General features: G+C 41.7%; 1 protein-coding gene across 1 annotated transcript in view; it reads right to left on the bottom strand.

Moving 5' to 3' along the window:
* Map3k3 (mitogen-activated protein kinase kinase kinase 3) overlaps positions 1–20,162 on the bottom strand; it is a 95,798-nt gene that overhangs the window by 20,763 nt on the left and 54,873 nt on the right. Inside the window, exon 6 of the mRNA XM_057773338.1 lies at positions 17,157–17,277. Coding sequence (XP_057629321.1) covers positions 17,157–17,277 — 121 coding nt within the window. The remainder of the gene's footprint in view (positions 1–17,156; positions 17,278–20,162) is intronic.

Raw genomic sequence — 20,162 nt, 5'->3', positions numbered from 1 at the left:
CTCCAAACACCCCCCCCCCCCAATAGTTGACACTGATCTAATCCATTCCCTCTACTAGTAGCTCACAGAATTCTCCCTTGCTTTTATAGTTGGGATGAAACTAGCACATATGAGGCCACTGCGGCAGACACAGGAGGGCCTAGGGGAAAGAGCAAAGGTTTTCTGGACTTTTATTTCCAGCCAAAGACTTTCACTTTTTCCAATCCACACTGTGACCTACAGAAAGCCAGCCTTGTTATCTGATGGGCGGCATGCCAGGGGCTATTGTGCACAAGCCCACTGCCTGGAGCAGGAAAGGGAAGTCTCCCCAGACCAATGACTATCAGAGGAAGCAAATGGAAACACCAGGAGGTGGCATAACTGTTCCAGGGTATTTTCAGTTTTGTTTTTATCTTCATTTCAAAAACTGAGAGCCAATGAGAGGCACATCAGCAGCTGAGAACAAGTGAGGGCAGGAGCTGAACAGGCCATAATGCTGCTGAACTACAAGACTTGATGGTCACATAACTACTCACAATGACCAGGAGTGAGCCAGAAGGCACAAAGCTCTACCATCACAGCACAAGTGATTCCTTAGGTCTTAGAGGGCAATGGTGAGAGGATAAGGGGGAGGGGGGCTCCCATGGGGCATCCTTTCCTGATACTCCAGGCTGACTATGCTGTTCTAGTCACATCAAGGGCCCAGGCCAGTATCAAAGGAGAGTCTATCTGCAGCTTCCTCTGAAGGCATTCTAAGTGGAAAGAGAACACCAGGGTTTAAACATGAGCTGTTAAAATCCCTCCACATTATGTTACTCTGCTAGCTTCTTTAACCCAAAAAAGCCAAGCAGAAATAAACTGTTCCCAGAGTATGGGTGATTCTTTTGCTTGTACTCTGACTTAAAGCTAAAATGCAGTCTTCTCTTCTCAGAGAACCCTTATTAGGAAGCTAATGGAGGCAGGAAGTTGCCTCCTCAGGGATTTCTAGGGCTTTGGGTCAGTGTTAATGTGTAGGTCACTGCAAGTACAAAGAAATATTTCTAAATCCTTTTCTCTTAGGGGACAGATGAGATAGGAGAGTAATCAAATATTTTTTTCTTCTTCAATAGAAAATTGTAAGCGATATTTCCTGACCTGCTTGCATGGGGGAAGACTGCAAAACTACTTCTCAATCTTGTTTTCCCAGACACTGACAACAACCTACACTTCAATTCTGAAGTAGCTACCACCACTATACACATTATAATCTTATCTAGAACTGCAGAAGAATCTACTATGAGAAGAAAAGAACCTCTGGAATGAAGGAAGACGACCATTTTATTTTCTCAGTGTGTTTATGAGTGTTTGCTTGAACATACGTCTGTGCACTATGTGCATGTAGTGCCCACACAGGCCAGAAAAGGGCATCAGATACCCCTGGGACTAGAGTTACAGGTAGTTGTGAGCCACAGTGTGGGTGCTGGGAATTGAACCAAGGTCGTCTGAAGAGCAGTCACAGCTCTAAACTGCAGAATTATCTCTGCAACCAAGCTCAGGTATTTTCAGATATGACATCGGGGATATAGTTCAGCATGCATAAAGCCCTGGGTTCTAGTCTCAGCTCCAAATAAACCAGGCATGGTAGTGCATGCCTGTAATCCCAGAAGTAGGGAGGTGAAAGAAGGATCAAAAGTTCAAGATCATCCTTAGGTACATAATGAGTTTGTGGCTAGCCTAGGACACATGAGATCCTGTGTCTGTCTTTCTGTTTCTCTCTCTCTCTCACGTACACACTACCTCACATGCATAACCCCTGGAAAACAACTGTATGCTTGTGATGAGTATCACATTTTAGGATGATGTTAAGAATAATCTTGCCGGGCAGTGGTGGTGCACACCTTTAATCCCAACACTAGGGAGGCAGAGGCAGGCAGATCTCTGTGAGTTAGAGGCCAGTCTGGTCTACAGAGCAAAAGCAAGTTCCAGGACAGGCTCCAAACTAAAGCTAAAGAGAAACCCTGGCTCCAAAAACCAAAAGAAGAAGAACAGTCTTGCCCTCACAGAAGACCTAAAAGGAACTTAAGAATGCCCCTGATTCTCCACAGCGTATTGTGAAAACCACTGAAGTGCCATGTTCTATCAGTGTTATCTCTGAATGTCTCAGCTCTACTTGTTCCTTGTCTCTCTCACTGCTCCCAGACTAATCCAAGCATCTGCCTTCTTTCACCTATATGGTTTTCTGGATCCAATCTAGCCCTTCCAGTCTGTCCTTCACACTTCAGCCAGAACAGTCTTTGACAATGCAAATCTGAATGTCATTCTACCTTTTCATCATTACTTAAAAACCTAATGACTTTTCATTGCTTTCAACAAAGATTAAAGTAAATCTTCATTACTATCCATAGGGCTCTTCTTCCTCTCTAGCTGAGGCCTGCTCTCCTTGCTCCTGCCTTAGCACTCCAGACATCATCTCTGTCTCCAACAGTCCACCTTTCTTTAGCTCTTAGTCTCAACAAACATAATATCTCCTGTCCAAAGCCCTTGCCCTCAAATCTCTGCACAGCTTCCATATGTACTTTAGGTGGTAGCCTAAGGTTTCCTGACCCCAAGCTCAGGTCCTACTTTTCATTTGCATATTCATGCAACACCACACAACTTTCGAGCCGCAGTTTGTAACTATATACTGATCACATTATGACAAACAAACATTTTTTTTCACCATATACAAGGTCCATAGCACAAAGCCCATGTCTTTTTCGTATCCAAGCTTTTGGCCTATAATTGATTTTTTGGTAATGAATGAACAAAGATAGAGTTTGGTGGGAAAGATAATATGATTAGCATTCTAACAGAGATGAGCATAAGGCACAAAAATTTTCTGTGACTTCCCACCAACTACCCCTCCCCCCCAAAAAATTCCTAGGTATAGTCAAGGGTGCTTAGAAAGTGGCCTTGGGATACTTTCTTGGCTTTCTCTTTGCCTCTTCTTTTTTTGATTTTTTAAGATAAGGTTTCTTTGTAGCTTTGTTGCCTGTCCTGAAACTAGCTCTTGTAGACCAGACTGGCCTCGAACTCACAGAGATCCACCTGCCTCTGCCTTCCAAGTGCTGGGATTAAAGGCATGCACCACCACCGCCCAGCCTCTTTGCCTCTTCTAAATATGTCAGCCTACCTGGACCTGAAAGACGAACATTCTCCAAAGCTCATCCTTTCAAGTCTGCCTATGGAAATCTTCCAGAATCTTGAGAGTCCAGCTCCTCCACAGAATGCACTTTCCATGTTACTCTAGTAGAAATTAATTCCCATTAGGCCAGGCATGGAAGAAGCTGGATATGGTAGTGTATGCTTATAATCCCAGCACTTAGGAGGTACAAACAGGAAGATCAGTTGCTTAAGGCTAGCTTCTACAAGTCTAAGAGCAACTTGGGCTGTATTAGACTTTTCTTCCTTTTTCTTCAAGACAGGATTTCTTTGTATAGCTTTGGAATTCTGTAGACCAAGCTGGCCTCAAACTCATAGAGATCCACCTGCTTTTGTCTCCTGAGTGCTGAGATTAAAGGCATGTGAAACTGTGTTTTTATTTTTTTACCCTATTTTATTTTACCTGCATGTATGTCTGTGTGGGGGTGTCAGATCTGTAATTGGAATTACAGACAGGTGTGAGATGTCACGTGGAGGCTGAGAATCGAACTGGTTAAGAGCCACCGAGCCATCTTTCCAATCCTTTTTATTTTTAAAACCCAAGCTCCCCCTTTCCGGGTTCCACTCCTTCCAGACCATATCTATAGTTTCTCAAACATAGACGGTATATTTTGGAGCCCACCATGTTCTTTTGTTTGGTTAGCTGTTTTTATTTATGTATTTTATATATGAGTATTCTATCTGCATGTATGCCTGCATGCAAGAAGAGGGCATTAGACCCCATTATAGATGGTTGTGAGATGCCATATGGTTGTTGGAAATTGAACTCAGGACCTCTGGAATAGCAGCCAGTGCTCTTTGTTCTTTTATGATGATGCCTAGTAGGTGCTCTTTCCTATGTCTGGAATGCTAGTCTTAAATCTTTCTTTGTGCTTCAGTTCTGATGTTCCCGTTGCTGTTTCTCTTCTAGGCAGAATCTGTTTCTATGACTCTTGACCTTCCATGGGCTCCACTGTTTCGTTCATTCCAGGCCAACATGGTGCTCATGGAATAAAAGAAGTCAGAACCTAGGGATGCTGAGATATAGGTGTCCATTTTCCAGATAAACAGAAACTATACAAAAATTCTCTTTCTTAACATGTCTAGTCAAAGAAATGATTTTCACATATAGCTTCCTACAACACAGAAAAGGACCTTAATGGTCCAGCATTTTAGCCCTTGCTCCACCCAGGAATCACAGGTTCATGCTTAGGGGCAGAAAACCCAATTCCTGCTCTGTATCAGTCTTCATCAATTAAAAAGATGAGGCTGCCCATCTTTCCTCTTCTATTTCTACAAAGGCTTTGGGAGAGTTTTTTCTTCTGCTTCTCTATTTTCTCCCTGATACACCTGAAACCTACCCACCACTCACTAACCCTTGTTCTATGGGAAAGAACAGGAGAAATGGGTAATTCCTATGTTGCCTACTTTCCCCAAGTTGGCTTCAAACTAACAATTTTCCTGTTTCAACCTCTGTGAGTGGCTGGGACATGCCGCCATTCCTGAAAGTGAGAACACCTTGGGCAGCGTGTAGACACCATTTCAGTCCTAACAGTATAAAGTCTCCAAACCTCAGAGGTCTGTTTACTCTTATTCAGATTTGGAATTTTATTAATTTTGTGAGCATTTATTCATCCACAGTCTGAAATTTAGTAAATCATAACTTTGCTATTGTTATTTGTTTCTTTTCAAATATCCATCATCTTTATAGTTATTTTTCAGTCTTCATATTTCTATCATGCACTTGCTATCTTGAACATTCTCCATGTCTACCTGTTTTATTATTTTCTCCAGCAATTTTTTTCTTTTCTGTTTTTTAGGGAAAGTCTTATGTAGCATAGGCTGGCTTCAAACTTACTATGTAGTCAAGGTTAGCTTTGAACTCCTAATATCTATCCCCTAAAATTCTAGGATTAAAAGTATACACTCCAACATCCAGTTTCTTCTCCAATAACTTGGTTTGTGTTTAAGGACTGCTTTCATTTTCTTGATAAAATATCTTTATAAATATATTAAAAGCTATATTGTATTTCTACTTAAAGTACTATTCTAATTTTTTTTTCAAGACAGGGTTTCTCTGTAACTATTCTAATTTAAAAACTAAAATTTAAGCCAGGCATGGTGGTGCATGCCTTTAATCCCAGCACCAAGGAGGCAGAAGCAGGGGGATCTCTTGTCTACAAAGGGAGTTCTAGGACTCACAGGGCTACACAGAGAAACCCTGTCTCAAAAAACAAAACAAATAAAAGGAAAGGAAAAAAAAAGAAATCTGAACTAAATTACTACATAAATCCACATATTTCTTAATTCTCTTCATAGTGTATTATTGAAAAAATACTATGCAATAATAACCTTTTACAAAATTACTATACAATAGTGAACATTTGCCTAGAAGGCACAAGTTCTGGCCAGGTTCAAACCACAGCAGTGCTAAAAAAAAAAAGGAATCAAAAACCCAAACATACACACACACACAAAAAAAAAATCCACATACCATATACAAGCCAAACAACTTGTATCAAAACACACATGGAGCCGAGCGGTGGTGGCGCACGCCTTTAATCCCAGCACTTGGGAGGCAGAGGCAGGCGGATCTCTGTGAGTTCGAGACCAGCCTAGTCTACAAGAGCTAGTTCCAGGACAGGCTCCAAAACCACAGAGAAACCCTGTCTCGAAAAACCAAAAAAAAAAAAAAAAAAAACAAAAACCCACACACATGGAATTTGAAAAGGTATTGCTTTCTTAAGACTTTGTATTTTGAATTTTTTTATTTTTGACGGGATCTAAAAGATCTAGGCTGGCTTCAAATATCTAATGTAGCTGAGGATGATCTTGAACTCTTGATCTTCCCGCCTCAGTCACTCATGTGATGGTACTGCAGATGGTGTCATTATACCCAAAAAATATTGGATTTTGCTTTGTTTTACTTTTTCAGACAAGGTTCCAAGAAGTCTGCATGTGTTATGATGCCCAATCTTCCATGGTTTCTAGTTTTACTAAATTGTGATTAAAACAGTATTTTTGCTGTGGAATTATGGAAGTTTTCTTTTTTTTCTTGTTAGTGTGTACAACTTTTGTTTACTTATTTTGAGACAGAGTCTCACTGTGCAGCCCTGGATGGCCTGGAATTCTATGTAGATGAGGCTAGTCTTAAACTCATAGGGGTCTGCCTGTCTCTGCTCCTAAGTGCTAGGGTTCAAAGTGTGCATCACCATGCCCAGCTGTTTGATTTAAGACTATGTGGCTTTGGCTTATCTGTAACTCACTATACAGATAGAGCAGGCTGGCTTTACACTGTGGGCATTCCTTCTGCCTTTGCATCCTGGGTGCCGAGTTCACAGGCACACTATCATACCCACGTTTGGGAGGTTTCATTTAATATCCTACTATAAGGGGTATGTTTATAAAAAGAACATATTTTCTTGAATGGAGGCCTTATCCCCTCTGAGGAGCGGAAAGGGGTGGGTTGGGGAGAAGGCAGGGGGAGTAGGAGAAGGGAAGGGGAAGGGAACTGGGATTCATATGTAAAAGATTGAAGCTTGGACTATCTGTGAGGTACCTGGCCTTAGAACCAGGATCTATCTCTGATGCATGAGCTAGCTTACTGGAGCCCATTCCCTGTGGTAGGATACCATGCACAGCCTTAATGCAGAGGGAAGGGACTTAGTCCTGCCTCCAACTTAATGTGCCAGACTTTGTTGATTTCCCATGGTAGCCCTTACCCGCTGGGAGAAGGGTTAGAGGGGAGAACTGTGGATGGAATTTAAAAAATAATAAAGGCATGGGAAATTAAAAAATTTTTCAAAAATGTTGGATATGCTGGCTCATGCCTGTAACCCCAGAACTAAGGGGCAAAGGCAAGAGGACTGTGGGGCAAACAGAACCACAAACTGGGTTCCAGAGAAGCCCAGGTTAGAGTGAGACCCTGTCTTTATAAAAAAAAAAAAAAAAAAAAAAGAAGCGAAGTGAAGTTGGAGAGTTAAAGAGACAGCTCAGTGGTTAAGAGTACTTGCTGCTCTTAGCCACACGGCAGTTTACAATTACTTATAACTCTATTTCCCAGAGATCTAATAGCCCTTTCTGGCCTCTGAGGACACTAGGCATGCACGTGATACACATACACACAGGAACTCACACATAACACACTGAAGAAGAAAAAAAAAGCCAAGGTGGAAATTTCTTAGCTTTAGGCAATCAGATTTTTAGGACATTCTGAACAGGATCTTTGCTGGGTTCTGCCTCTTTCTCTTCCACTAGTTTATGAAAACATGTGTACCAATTATTTAAAAATCTGAAATCCACTTACATTCAAGCATGCAGATTAGAAACATTTACTATGAGTGCCTGAGTTCTAAAAATTCCTTAGGGGAAGTGTCAGTGCCTCGGTAGCCCACTTTTCTTGCTGTTCTCTCAGGAAGAATATCACTCACAGAGAGTTCAGCAGCAGAACAAGGTTCATACCTCCCCAGATTCAGCTCAGGATCTGCAGAGAGCAACTAAGTTTGACAGCATTCTGCTCATGTGGAAAGGGAAAACTTGGCTTCCTAGTGGCAACAGGTGTCTCAGAACATTAGGGTAGTAGGCACATGCAAATGTTTGATAAAATCAGGTTTCTTTTAGATTTTAAAAAAAGATTTATTTTTAATTTTACACACACACACACACACAGAGAGAGAGAGAGAGAGAGAGAGAGAGAGAGAGAGAGAGAGAGAGAGAGAGAGGTATTTACATGTAAGTGCAGATAACCATCAAGATCTAAAAAGGGAACTGGATCTCCTGGCGCTGGATTGACAGGAAGTCAAGAAATTTTGAGCCACTTGACAAGGGTGCCTGGTATAGGAAGTCCTTCTGTGTATGTGTTGCTTTTATTGGTTAATGAATAGAGAATCTGTTTCGCCCAGTGGCTTAGCAGAGTAGAGCTAGGAGGAAAAACTAAACTGAATGCTGGGAGAAAGAAGGTGGAGTCAGTGAGACGCCATGTAGCCACTGAGGGGAAAGACTCAAGTTGTCAGTGGAAATTTGCTAGTAGGCGACAAACCTCATAGTAAAATATAAAATAATAGAAATGGGTTAATTCTAGATGTAAGAGCTAGCTAGCAATACACTTAAGCTATTGGCCAAACAGTATTGCAAATTATATAGTTTCTGAGTAATTATTTTGGGTCTGAGCGGTCCGGACAGGTGCCAAGAACTGAACTCTGGTCCTCTAGAAGAGCAGTTCCCTCCTCTAAACCACTGAGCCATCTCTCCAACAATAGATTTCTATCTTGATAAAAATCCCACAATTCAAGAAATAGACTTTCTTCTCAAACCTGTGCTTAGTAGTTTTTATGTTAACTTGACACAAGGTAGAGTCATCTGTGAGGAGGAACCCTCTGTTAAAAAAAATGCCTACACCCTAAGCTTTTCTGGCCGTCCAGCAGGGCGTGTTCCCTGCTGCTGGCCTTCTTTACCCCATTACACCCTGCCCCCAAGCACTCCTTTTCATCTGTGAGGTCCTTGGATCCCCCAACTCAGCCTGCTTCAGGACTGAGGAGTCCGGGGAGCCAGCGGGGAGTGTTCCTGCTGCTGGGGCTTCTTTGTATCTTCCCACCCTGCCTCCCAAGCCCACCTTTTCGTCTCTGAGGTCCTTGGAGCCTGGCAAGAGGCCCTGCTCCCATGCTGAGAGGATCCAGAAAGGTGAGTGAGGTGGCCTGCGGCCTGATGGTTCAGGGGAACTGAGTCCAGGCCCCCTCCAAGTCCCTAAGCTTTTCTGAAAGTCCAGCAGGGTGTGTTTCCGGCTGCTGGCTTTCTTTACCACATTCCACCCTGCCCCCAAGCATTCCTTTTCAAATCTGCGAAGTCCTTGGATCCCCCAGCACAGCCTGCTTCAGGAGGAAGGAAATCTGAGAGCCTGCTCCAGTGCTGAGGGGACCTAAGAGGGGGCAGACCAAGAAAAAGTCCCAAATACACAGTCAGCCACAGCAAAGATTGGACCAAGACACCAAGACTATACTGGTCTCATTTGAAGGAAGACATGGGCAGGCGCCAATGCAAGAATTCCTCCAACATCCCGAGAAGCAATATGATAACACCAGAATCCAGTGAATATCCAACAGGAAGACTTGAACATCCTAACTCTGAAGAGGTAGAAGAAATCGACTTTAAATGTAACCTTATGAAAATGATGGAGACCCTTAAACAGGAAGTGAAAAACTCCCTTAAAGAAATGGAAGAAAAGACAAACAAAAAGTTAGAAGAAATGAATAAATCCCTCAAAGATACCCAAGAAAACCAAGAAAAAACAATCAAACAGGTAAAGGAAACAGTTCAAGACTTGAAGACTGAAATGGAGGTAATAAAGAAAATACAAACTAAGGGATGGCTGGATATGGAAAATCTGGGTAAACAAACAGGAACTACAGAGACAAATATAACCAACAAAATACAAGAGATAGAAGAAAGAATCTCAGGCGCTGAGGATACTATAGAGGAAATAGACTCATTGATCAAAGAAAACTGCAAATCTAACAAATTCTTAACACAAAACATCCAGGAAATCTGGGACACCATGAAAAGACCAAACCTAAGAATAACAGGGGTAGAAGAGAATTTCAGCTCAAAGGCCCAGAAAATATATTCAACAAAATTATAGAAGAAAACTTTCCCAACCTAAAGAAGGATATTCCTATAAAGGTACAAGAAGCTTACAGAACACCAAATAGACTGGATCAAAAAAAAAATCCCCTTATCATATAATAATCAAAACACAAAACATACGGAAGAAAGCATATTAAGAGCTGCAAGGAAAAAAGTCAAGTAACATATAAAGGTAAACCTATCAAAATTACACCTGACTTCTCAATGGAAACCATGAAAGCCAGGTCTTGGATAGATGTGCTGCAGACACTAAGAGACCATGGATGCAAGCCCAGACTACTATACCCTGCAAAGCTTTCTTTCACCATTGGTGGAGAAAACAAGATAGTCCATGACAAAAACAAATTTAAACAATACATAGCCACAAACCCAGCCTTACAGAAAGTACTAGAAGGAAAACCTCAACCCAAGGAAGCCAACAATACCCACAATAGCACAGACATCTGACAACTCTCCACCAACACAACTCAAAGAAGGGAAACACACAAATACTACCACCCCCCCCAAAAAAAAAACCGGAGTTAACAACCATTGGTCACTAATATCGCTTAATATCAATGGACTCAATTCACCTATAAAAAGGCACTGGTTGCCGGGCGGTGGTGGCGCACGCCTTTAATCCCAGCACTTGGGAGGCAGAGGCAGGCGGATCTCTGTGAGTTTGAGACCAGCCTGGTCTACAAGAGCTAGTTCCAGGACAGGCTCCAAAACCACAGAGAAACCCTGTCTCGAAAAAACCAAAAAAAAAAAAAAAAAAAAAGGCACTGGTTAAGAGAATGGATATGAAAACAGGATCCAACATTCTGCTGTTCACAAGAAACACACCTCAACCTCAAAGACAGACACTACCTCAGAGTAAAGGGTTGGGAAAAGGTTTTCCAAGCAAACAGACCTAAGAAACAAGCGGTGTGGCTATCCTAATATCTAACAAAATTGATTTCAAACTAAAATCAATCAGAAGAGATGGAGAAGGACACTTTATACCCATAACAGAAACAATTCACCAAGATGAAGTCTCAATCCTGAATATCTATGCCCCCTAATATAAAAGCACCCACATATGTAAAAGAAACATTACTAGAACTCAAATCACACATCAAACCCCACACACTAATAGTAGAAGATTCCAACACTCCTCTCTCACCAATGGACAATTCAACCAGACAGAAACATAACAGAGAAATAAGAGAACTAACAGATGTAATGAATCAAACAGACTTAAGAGACATCTACAGAACATTCCACCCAAACAGGAAAGAATATACCTTCTTCTCAGCATCTCATGGAACCTTCTTGAAAATTGATCACATACTCGGTAACAAAGCAAACATCCACAGATACAAAAAAAATTGGAGTAACCACATATGTCTTATCGGAGTAAAGTTAGAATTTAACAATTCCATCCCCAGAAAGCCTACAAACTCATGGAAACTGAACAGTCAACTACTAAACCACCCCTGGGTCAAGGAAGAAATAAAGAAAGAAATTAAAGTCTTCCTTGAATTCAACGAAAATGAAGACACAACATACCCAAACCTATGGGACACTATGAAAGCAGTGCTAAGGAGGAAAGTTCAGAGCACTAAGTGCCCACATAAAGAAAACAGGGAAAGCTCACATTAGAGACTTAACAGCACCTGAAAGCTCTAAAAAAAAAAATAAAAACATACTCACCCAGGAGGAACAGAAGACTGGAAATAATCAAACTGAGGGCTGAAATCAACAAAATAGAAACACAGAAAACAATCCAAAGGCCGGGCGGTAGTGGCGCACGCCTTTAATCCCAGCACTCAGGAAGCAGAGGCAGGTGGATCTCTGTGAGTTCGAGGCCAGCCTGGTCTACAAAGGGAGTTCCAGGACAGGCTCCAAAGCTACAGAGAAACCCTGTCTCGAAAAACAAAAAAAAAAAAAAAAAAAAAAAAAAAATTCAAAGAATCAATGAAACAAAGAGCTGGCTCTTTGAGAAAAATCAACAAGATTGACAAACCCCTATTCAAACTAATCAAAAGGCAGAGAGAGAGCACGCAAATTAACAAGATCAGAAATGAAAAGGGGGACATAACAACAGACACTGAGGAAATTCAGAGAATCATTAGGTCTTACTACAAAAGCCTGTATGCCACAAAATTGGAAAATGTAAAAGAAATGGCCATTTTTTAAGATAAATACCATATACCCAAATTCAACCAAGACCAGGTGAACAATTTAAATAGACCTATAAGTTGCGAAAAAATAGAAGCTGTCATCAAAAACCTCCCAACCAAAAAAAGCCCAGGACCAGATGGTTTTAGTGCAGAATTCTACCAGAACTTCCAAGAAGAGCTAATACCTATTCTCCTTAATGTGTTCCACATAATAGAAACAGAAGAGTCATTGCCAAACTCTTTTTATGAAGCTATAGTTTCCTTGCCACACAAAGACTCAACTAAGAAAGAGAATTACAGACCAATCTCACTCATGAACATCAAAGCAAAAACTCTCAAAATACTAGCAAACTGAATCCAAGAACACATCAAAAAAAAAAAAAATCATCCATTACGATCAAGTACGCTTCATCCCAGAGATGCAGGGCTGGTTCAACATATGAAAATCTATAAATGTAATCCATCATATAAATAAACTGAAAGAAAAAACCATATGATCATTTCATTAGATGCTGAAAAAGCATTTGACAAAATTCAACACCCCTTTATGATAAAGGTCCTGGAGAGATTAGGGATACAAGGATCATATCTTTTTTTTTTTAATATTTATTTATTTATTATGTATACAATATTCTGTCTGTATGCCTGAAGGCCAGAAGAGGGCGCCAGACCTCTTTACAGATGGTTGTGAGCCACCATGTGGTTGCTGGGAATTGAACTCAGGACCTTTGGAAGAGCAGGCAATGCTCTTAACCACTGAGCCATCTCTCCAGCCCCCAAGGATCATATCTAAATATAATAAAAGCAATACACAGCAAGCCGACAGCTAACATCAAATTAAATGGAGAGAAACTCAAAGCAATTCCACTAAAATCAGGAACAAGACAAGGCTGTCCACTCTCTCCATATCTCTTCAATATAGTTCTTGAAGTTCTAGCAATAGCAATAAGACAACATAAGGAGATTCGAATTGAAAAGGAAGAAGTCAAACTTTCATTATTTGCAGATGATATGATAGTATGCATAACTGACCCCAAAAACTCTACCAGAGAACTCCTACAACTGATAAATACCTTCAGTGATGTGGCAGGATACAAGATCAACTAAAAAAAAAACCCAGTAGCCTGGGGTGGAGAGATGGCTCAGTGGTTAAGAGCACTGGCTGCTCTTCCAGAGGTTCTGAGTTCAATTCCCAGCAATCACATGATGGCTTATAACCATCTGTAACGATATCTGGTGCCCTCTTCTGGCCTTCAGGTAGAACACTATATATATAATAAATAAATCTTTAAAAAAAAAAAAAATCAGCCTTCCTGTACACAAAGGATAAAGAAGCAGAGAGGGAAATCAGAGAAACATTACCTTTCACGATAGCCACAAATAGCATAAAGCATCTTGGGGTAACACTAACCAAGGACGTGAAAGATCTATTTGACAAGAACTTTAAGTCTTTGAAGAAAGAAATTGAAGAGGATACCAGAAAATGGAAGGATCTCCCATGCTCTTGGATTGGTAGGATCAACATAGTAAAAATGACAATTCTACCAAAGGCAATCTATAGATTCAATGCAATCCCCAACAAAATTCTTCACAGACCTTGAGAAAACAATAATCAACTTTATATGGGAAAGACAAAACACCCAGGATAGCCAAAACAATCCTATACAATAAAGGAACTTTCAGAGGCATTACCATCCCTGACATTGAACTCTATTACACAGACACAGTAATGAAAACAGATTGGTATTGTATAAAAACAGACGCTGACCAATGGAATCAAATTGAAGACCCGAATATTAATCCACAAACCTATGAATACCTGATTTTTGACAAAGAAGCTAAAATTATACAATGGAAGAAAGAAAGCATCTTTAACAAATGTTGCTGGCATAACTGGATGTCAACCTGTAGAAGAATGAAAATAGATCCATATCTATCACCATGCACAAAACTCAATAAAAATCTGACCACACTGAACCTGATAGAAGAGAAAGTGGGAAGTAGCCTGCAATACATGGGCACAGAAGACCACTACTTATGTATAACTCTAGTAGCACAGACAGTAAGAGCAGCAATGAATAAATGGGACCTCCTGAAACTGAGAAGCTTCTGTAAAGCAAAGGACACAGTCATTAAGACAAAAAGGCAACCTACTGATTGGGAGAAGATCTTCACCAACCCCACATCAGACAAAGGTCTGATCTCCAAAATATATAAAGAACTCAAGAAAGTAGACATTAAAATTCTAAATAACCCAATTAAAAAATGGGGTACTGAAATGAACAGAGAATTCTCAACAAGAATTTCAAATGGCCAAAAGATACTTAAGGACACGCTCAACTTCCTTAGCTATCAGGGAAATGCAAATCAAAACAACTTTGAGATACCATCTTACACCTGTCAGAATTGCTAAAATCAAAAACACCAATGATAACCTGTGCTGGAGAAGATGTGGAGTAAAGGGAACACTCATCCATTGCTGGTGGGAATGAAATCTTGTACAACCACTTTGGAAATCAGTGTGGCGGTTTCTCAGAAAATTGGGAGTCAACCTATCTCAGGATCCAGCAATACCACTCTTGGGAATATACCCAAGAGATGCCCAATCATACTACAAAAGCATTTGTTCAACTATATTCATAGCAGCATTTGTAATAGCCAGAACCTGGAAACAACCTAGATGCCCCTCAATGGAAGAATGGATAAAGAAAATGTGGCATATCTACACATTAGAGTATTACTCAGCTGTAAAAAACAATGACATCTTGAATTTTGCATGCAAATGGATGGAAATAGAAAACACTATCCTGAGTGACATAACCCAGACCCAAAATATGAATATGGTATGTACTCACTCATTAGTGGATTCTAGCCATAAATAAAGGACATTGAGCCTATAGTTCACGATCCTAGAGAAGCTAAGTAATACAGTGAACCCAAAGAAAAACATATATAGATCCTCCTGGAAATTGGAAGCAGACAAGATTGCCAGCAAAAGTTGGAAGCATGGAGGTGGGAGTAGTGCAGGGGGAAGGGAAGGGAGGAAAGAGAAGGGAGAAGGGGAGGGTTGGGGAGAGCTTGAGGGAGTGGGATGGTTGAGATGGAGAAAGGACGGATATGGGAGCAGGGAAGATGATATCTTAATTAAGGAAGCCATTTTGGGGTTGGCAAGAGGCTTGACTCTAGAGGGGGTTCCCAGGTGTCCACGGGGATGTCCCCAGCTAGGACTCTGGACAGTGGAGAAGAGGATGCCTGAACTGGCCTTGTCCTGTAGTCAGACTGATGACTATCTTGAATATCACCATAGAACCTTCATCCGGTAACAGATGGAGATAGAGACAGAGACCCACATCGGAGCACTGGACTGAGCTCCCAAGGTCCAGTAGAAGAGGCAGAAGGAGCAAGAATATGAGCAAGGAAGTCAGGACCACAAGGGGTTGGCCCACCCACTGAGACAGTGTGCCTGAGCTAATGGGAGCTCACCAAATCCAGTTGGACTGGGACTGAACAAGCATGGGATCAAACTGGACCCTCTGAATGTGGCTGACAATTGGGGCAGTCTGAGAAGCCAATGACAATGGCACTGGGATTTGTCTCTACTGCATGTACTGGCTTTTTGGGATCCTATTGTATTTGGATGCATACCTTCCTAAGCCTGGATGGAGTGGGGAGGGCCTTGGGCCTTGGACTTCCCAAAGGGCAGGGTGCCTTGCCCTCTCTTAGGACTCTTAGGGGTGTGGGAGCAGGAGAGGAAGTGGAAATTTTGAATGGTATTATTTATAAAGTAATAAAAATTATTAGAAAAAAAAATGCCTACATTAAGACAGGGTTGCAGGAGGCTGAAGAAATGGCTCAGTTCAAGTCCCATCACCCACATGGTGGCTATCAATTGTCTGTAATTCCTGTTCCAGGGTATCTGACACCTTTACACAGACATACATGCAGGCAAAACACCAATGCACATTAACAGAAAAAAAACAAAAACAAAAAAGAGCTACAGGAAAGCCTGTAGGGCATTTACTTAATCAGTGATATGGAAGAGTCCAGCCCATTGCGGGTGGTACTACCCTGAGCTGGTGGTCCCAAGTACCATAAGAAAGCAGTGCTCATTGCCGGGCAGTGGTGGCACATGCCTTTAATCCCAGCACTCGGGAGGCAGAGGCAGGCGGATCTCTGTGAGTTCGAGGCCAGCCTGGTCTACAAAGGGAATTCCAGGACAGGCTCCAAAGCTACAGAGAAACCCTGTCTCGAAAAACCAAAAAAAAAAAAAAAAAAAAAAGCAGCGCTCTGCTGTGGAGTCTTAATCAATTCCTGCACCCAGCTCCTGCCCTCCTGCCCTGTTTGAATTCCTGTCTGCCCTGACTGCCTCCAATTATGAACTGTGATATGAAGAAGTAAGCAAGATAAACCCTTTCTTTCCTCCTTAACTTTTGGCTATGGTGTTTCATCACAGCAATAGTAACCCTAACCAAGACAGACCCTGAGAAGTATCAGGAGGAACAATGTTATATAATGCACAAGCCTGATTTAAAATTCTTTCCTGAAGAGGCCTAGTAGCAACTAACCTAACTTCTTTGCTACTCAACTGTAGATACTGTGCTAATGCTTCCAGGATAACTCAGTTGCCTTTCCAGTAGTTTCACTGGCTAGCATCTTATATGAAACACAGGGTTTTTCAGAAATAAGAAATCTAGGGCTGGAGAGATGGCTCAGTGGTTAAGAGCATTGCCTGCTCTTCCCAAGGTCCTGAGTTCAATTCCCAGCAACCACATGGTGGCTCACAACCATCTGTAATGAGGTCTGGTGCCCTCTTCTGGCCTGCAGGCATACACACAGACAGAATATTGTATACATAATAAATAAATTAAAAAATAAAAGAGTTATTAAAAAAAAAAAAAAGAAAAGAAATAAGAAATCTATGTACAAAACTGAAATGTAGACCTGACTCCTAATTTGACAGGGGCCCTGTAAGCCTTCAAAAAGACGTCTGAGGAGATCACTTTTGAAGGGATGTTTAAAAGAAATTTAATCATGCCATCACATTATTATATTCTAAGGTCCTCAAGGGTCAGGGTCTGAGACTAGTCATGTTCTCTCTTCCCCAAATAAAAGCATAGCATGCTACTTTGCATAGTGATAATCAATGAATATTTGATGATTGTTGAATAGTTGACTATTTTAAACGTGAGTACATCCAATATCCTAGGACAGGGAAGAAAAGAGTGAAATACTCACTGACAGAGAGGTGCCTGCTTCTGGGCTCAGGAGCTTGGTAGATGGTATTTACATCCCCTGCAGACTGGGAAGGCTTGATCCGAACCTGCTTGGACACTCCAGAGTGGGGAGAGGAACTGGTCTGTAAGAGAGGAGGAAAAGTGTGAGCTAGATCTGTAAATAATCAGATCTGTGAAGGATCTTTGTCTTTCCTTAGGACTCCTCACACTCTTCAGGCACCTTTTAGTACACGGACTGCCAGTCTTTTCACCAAATTACGACCCTCAATCTTCTTGGGAAATAACTATTTCCTTGATGTATTTTTACAGCCTCAGTAATAAATAAATACTAAATTCTGGTGTTCAATTTAATGGATGATGATCCAGATACAGAATAACAGGCATTTGTGTAATAATCTACCAGACGAGAAAGAGCTCTAAATACCTTCTCAGAAATTTATCAAGAGGCTGGAGAGGTGACTCAGAAGTTGAGAGCACTTGCTGCTCCTTCAGAAGACCCAGGTTCAGCTCCCAGTACCTACATGGCAGCTCACAACTATGTAACTCCAGTTCCTTTCTGGCCTCCTCTGGGACCAGCACACATGTACAATACACATATACAGGTAAAAAAACAGTCACACATAAAATCTTAAAAAAAGTATTTAGTGAACTGCAGGAAAGTCATCTATGTGAAGATATTTCACTGCCCTACAAAATTCTGGCTACTAAATACATATATATATATGTATATGTATATATATTTATTATTATTATTATTATTATTATTATTATTATTATTATTATTATTTCTTTTTTATTGGTGGCCCAACTGGCCTTGAACTTGTGCTCTCCCTGTCTCCGGTGCCTGGGTGCTGAGATTATAAATACGTACTACCAAGCTAGATGAAATATGTACTTTACAAAACCACTCAGGGGATCATGTTAGTGTCCCAGGGCCTTGCTGCTAACAGGGCCATAATGAGTGGCCTGTACTGTCCCCACTAGAGCCATGGTAACATCCGGGACAGAGCTGCTGCCAAGGGCTGTATCTGTGTCCATGTCCCTGCTACAGTTGGGGTCTGTGATGATGTCCATGGTCCATGTTGCTACAAAGGGTCATCTGAACCATGCCGTGTGGAGCTGGTCCCACCCTTCACTGGTCTTGGGATAGCTGGCTCTGCCCCTTACTGGACACAACAACAGTAGAGCTGGCCCCAATGGCATGGGCCTAGGAGACGTAGTTCTAAGGGAGTAGTCCCAGTGGCCCAGACAAAACAGCTCAGCTACCACCCAAACGTGTACATCCTAGACCTTGGTTGGCCCACCCTAACATCTACCCCATCTATGACCTGCTGGAGTACCCAAAGGGACTGGTCCTACAGAACGATAACTTCAGGATCCCCATGACTCAGGGCAACAGCACGATATCTGAGGAGTTCCAGTGAGGGTTCAGTGATAATGGTGTGACAGAGGCCTTGAACTGAACCAATGACTTATTGCAATGAACATTTTGTGGATGGGACCAATTGGACAAAAGGGTATATTGTGTGACACACCACAGCACACAGTGCCACTAAGATGAATGAGGAGGTGTTAGAAATATGGAAGAATAAGGTGTTTTGTTGCTGTTTGTTTGCTTGTTTTTAATTGATTTGTGGGGATGTTCCTTTGGGGGTGATGCTGCAGGGGTTAGGGGAGAATATAGTGGGACTGAGAGGTGAGTGGGATTGGGGTTCATGATGTGAAATTCTCAAAGAATCAATAAAGAATTTATGTTTAAAAAAACAAAAACAAAATAAAACACCAGGCAGGTGGTGGCACACACCTTTAATCCCAGCACTTGGGAGGCAAGCTCCAGGACAGTCAGAACTGTTGCACAGAGAAACCCTGTCTCAAAAAGCCAACAAAACAAAACAAAAACAAAGTCACCTGGGGGGGGGGGGTTTGAGCTGCTCAGTGAATAAGAGCACTCACTTTGCAAGCACGAGGGCTTGAGTTTAGATTCCAGTACCTATGGAAAGAGCCAGGCGTGGCTGTGTGTTCCTGTAACCCCAATATGGAAGGTGAGTAGGGTGCTGAAGGCAAGAGGGTCACTGGAGCTTGCTGGTCACTAGCCTTGTTCCAGGTTCAGTAAAGAGACCATAACTTAGGGAAATAAGGTAGCGTGTCATATAGTAGAGTACCTGATGTCCTCCTCTAGCCTATCTGCATTTGCACATACATGTATTCATATACCCACCCACACACACAGAAAGGTAACTCAATCTGCTCTTTCTTCCACAACTGTAATTACTCCCCTTACAATAAGATCTCAGCTGCTTCAAAGCACAAAAGTTTACATGCGAATCATTTGGGCTCATGTTCAAATGGAAAAGGCAGTCAAGTTGGAGATTGAAGACCTTAGAACAGGGTCAGTAGCCTTCCTACACTCACCCTTATTTTGTGCTAGCCTAATCAAGCTGCCCAGGTGAGAAAACAATAAGTGGGGCTTTACACTGAGAAAGCTTAAAACTGAAAATTGCAAAAAGAGTGCTATCAAGAGTAAAAATAGGAGCTACAATTTGGGCCAAAGTTTTTACTTGCTTCTCTATATCTCTACCTCCCAACGGGGGGTTGGGGTGGGGTGAGAAGTACCACATAAACAATCTTTATATCCTGTCCTTCAGGAAAAAGACTTCCCACTTCTAGGGGCAAGTTCAGCTGCCAAGCAGCCTTCCCTTCCCTAGTCTTTCCATGCCAGACGTCATCACATGTAGGGTTGTCTTGACAAACTGTCTTGTTCTAACAGGAAGTCAGAACCAAGGGGAAGTGAATGTTCTTGCTGAAGCCTCCAATGTGCAATAGCTCTCTGCTGAGAGTCAGAAAGGAAAAAACAGCCAAAACCACACACTGGGGGGAAAGGGCAAGAAGGGGCCCAGTAGCCCTGAAGTTAGGGAAGGAGCTGCATGATGAGTATCCAAGGCCATCTGCTTAGATGCAAAGCTTTTCATGTTGTGGAGATTGAATGAATCTTGGCAGCATGGATTTG

The sequence above is a fragment of the Chionomys nivalis genome, chromosome 7, assembly GCF_950005125.1.
Source record: "Chionomys nivalis chromosome 7, mChiNiv1.1, whole genome shotgun sequence".
NCBI lineage: Eukaryota > Metazoa > Chordata > Mammalia > Rodentia > Cricetidae > Chionomys > Chionomys nivalis.
The sequence above is the reverse complement of the archived record's forward strand: the minus strand, read 5'-3'. Positions and strand labels throughout refer to the sequence as shown.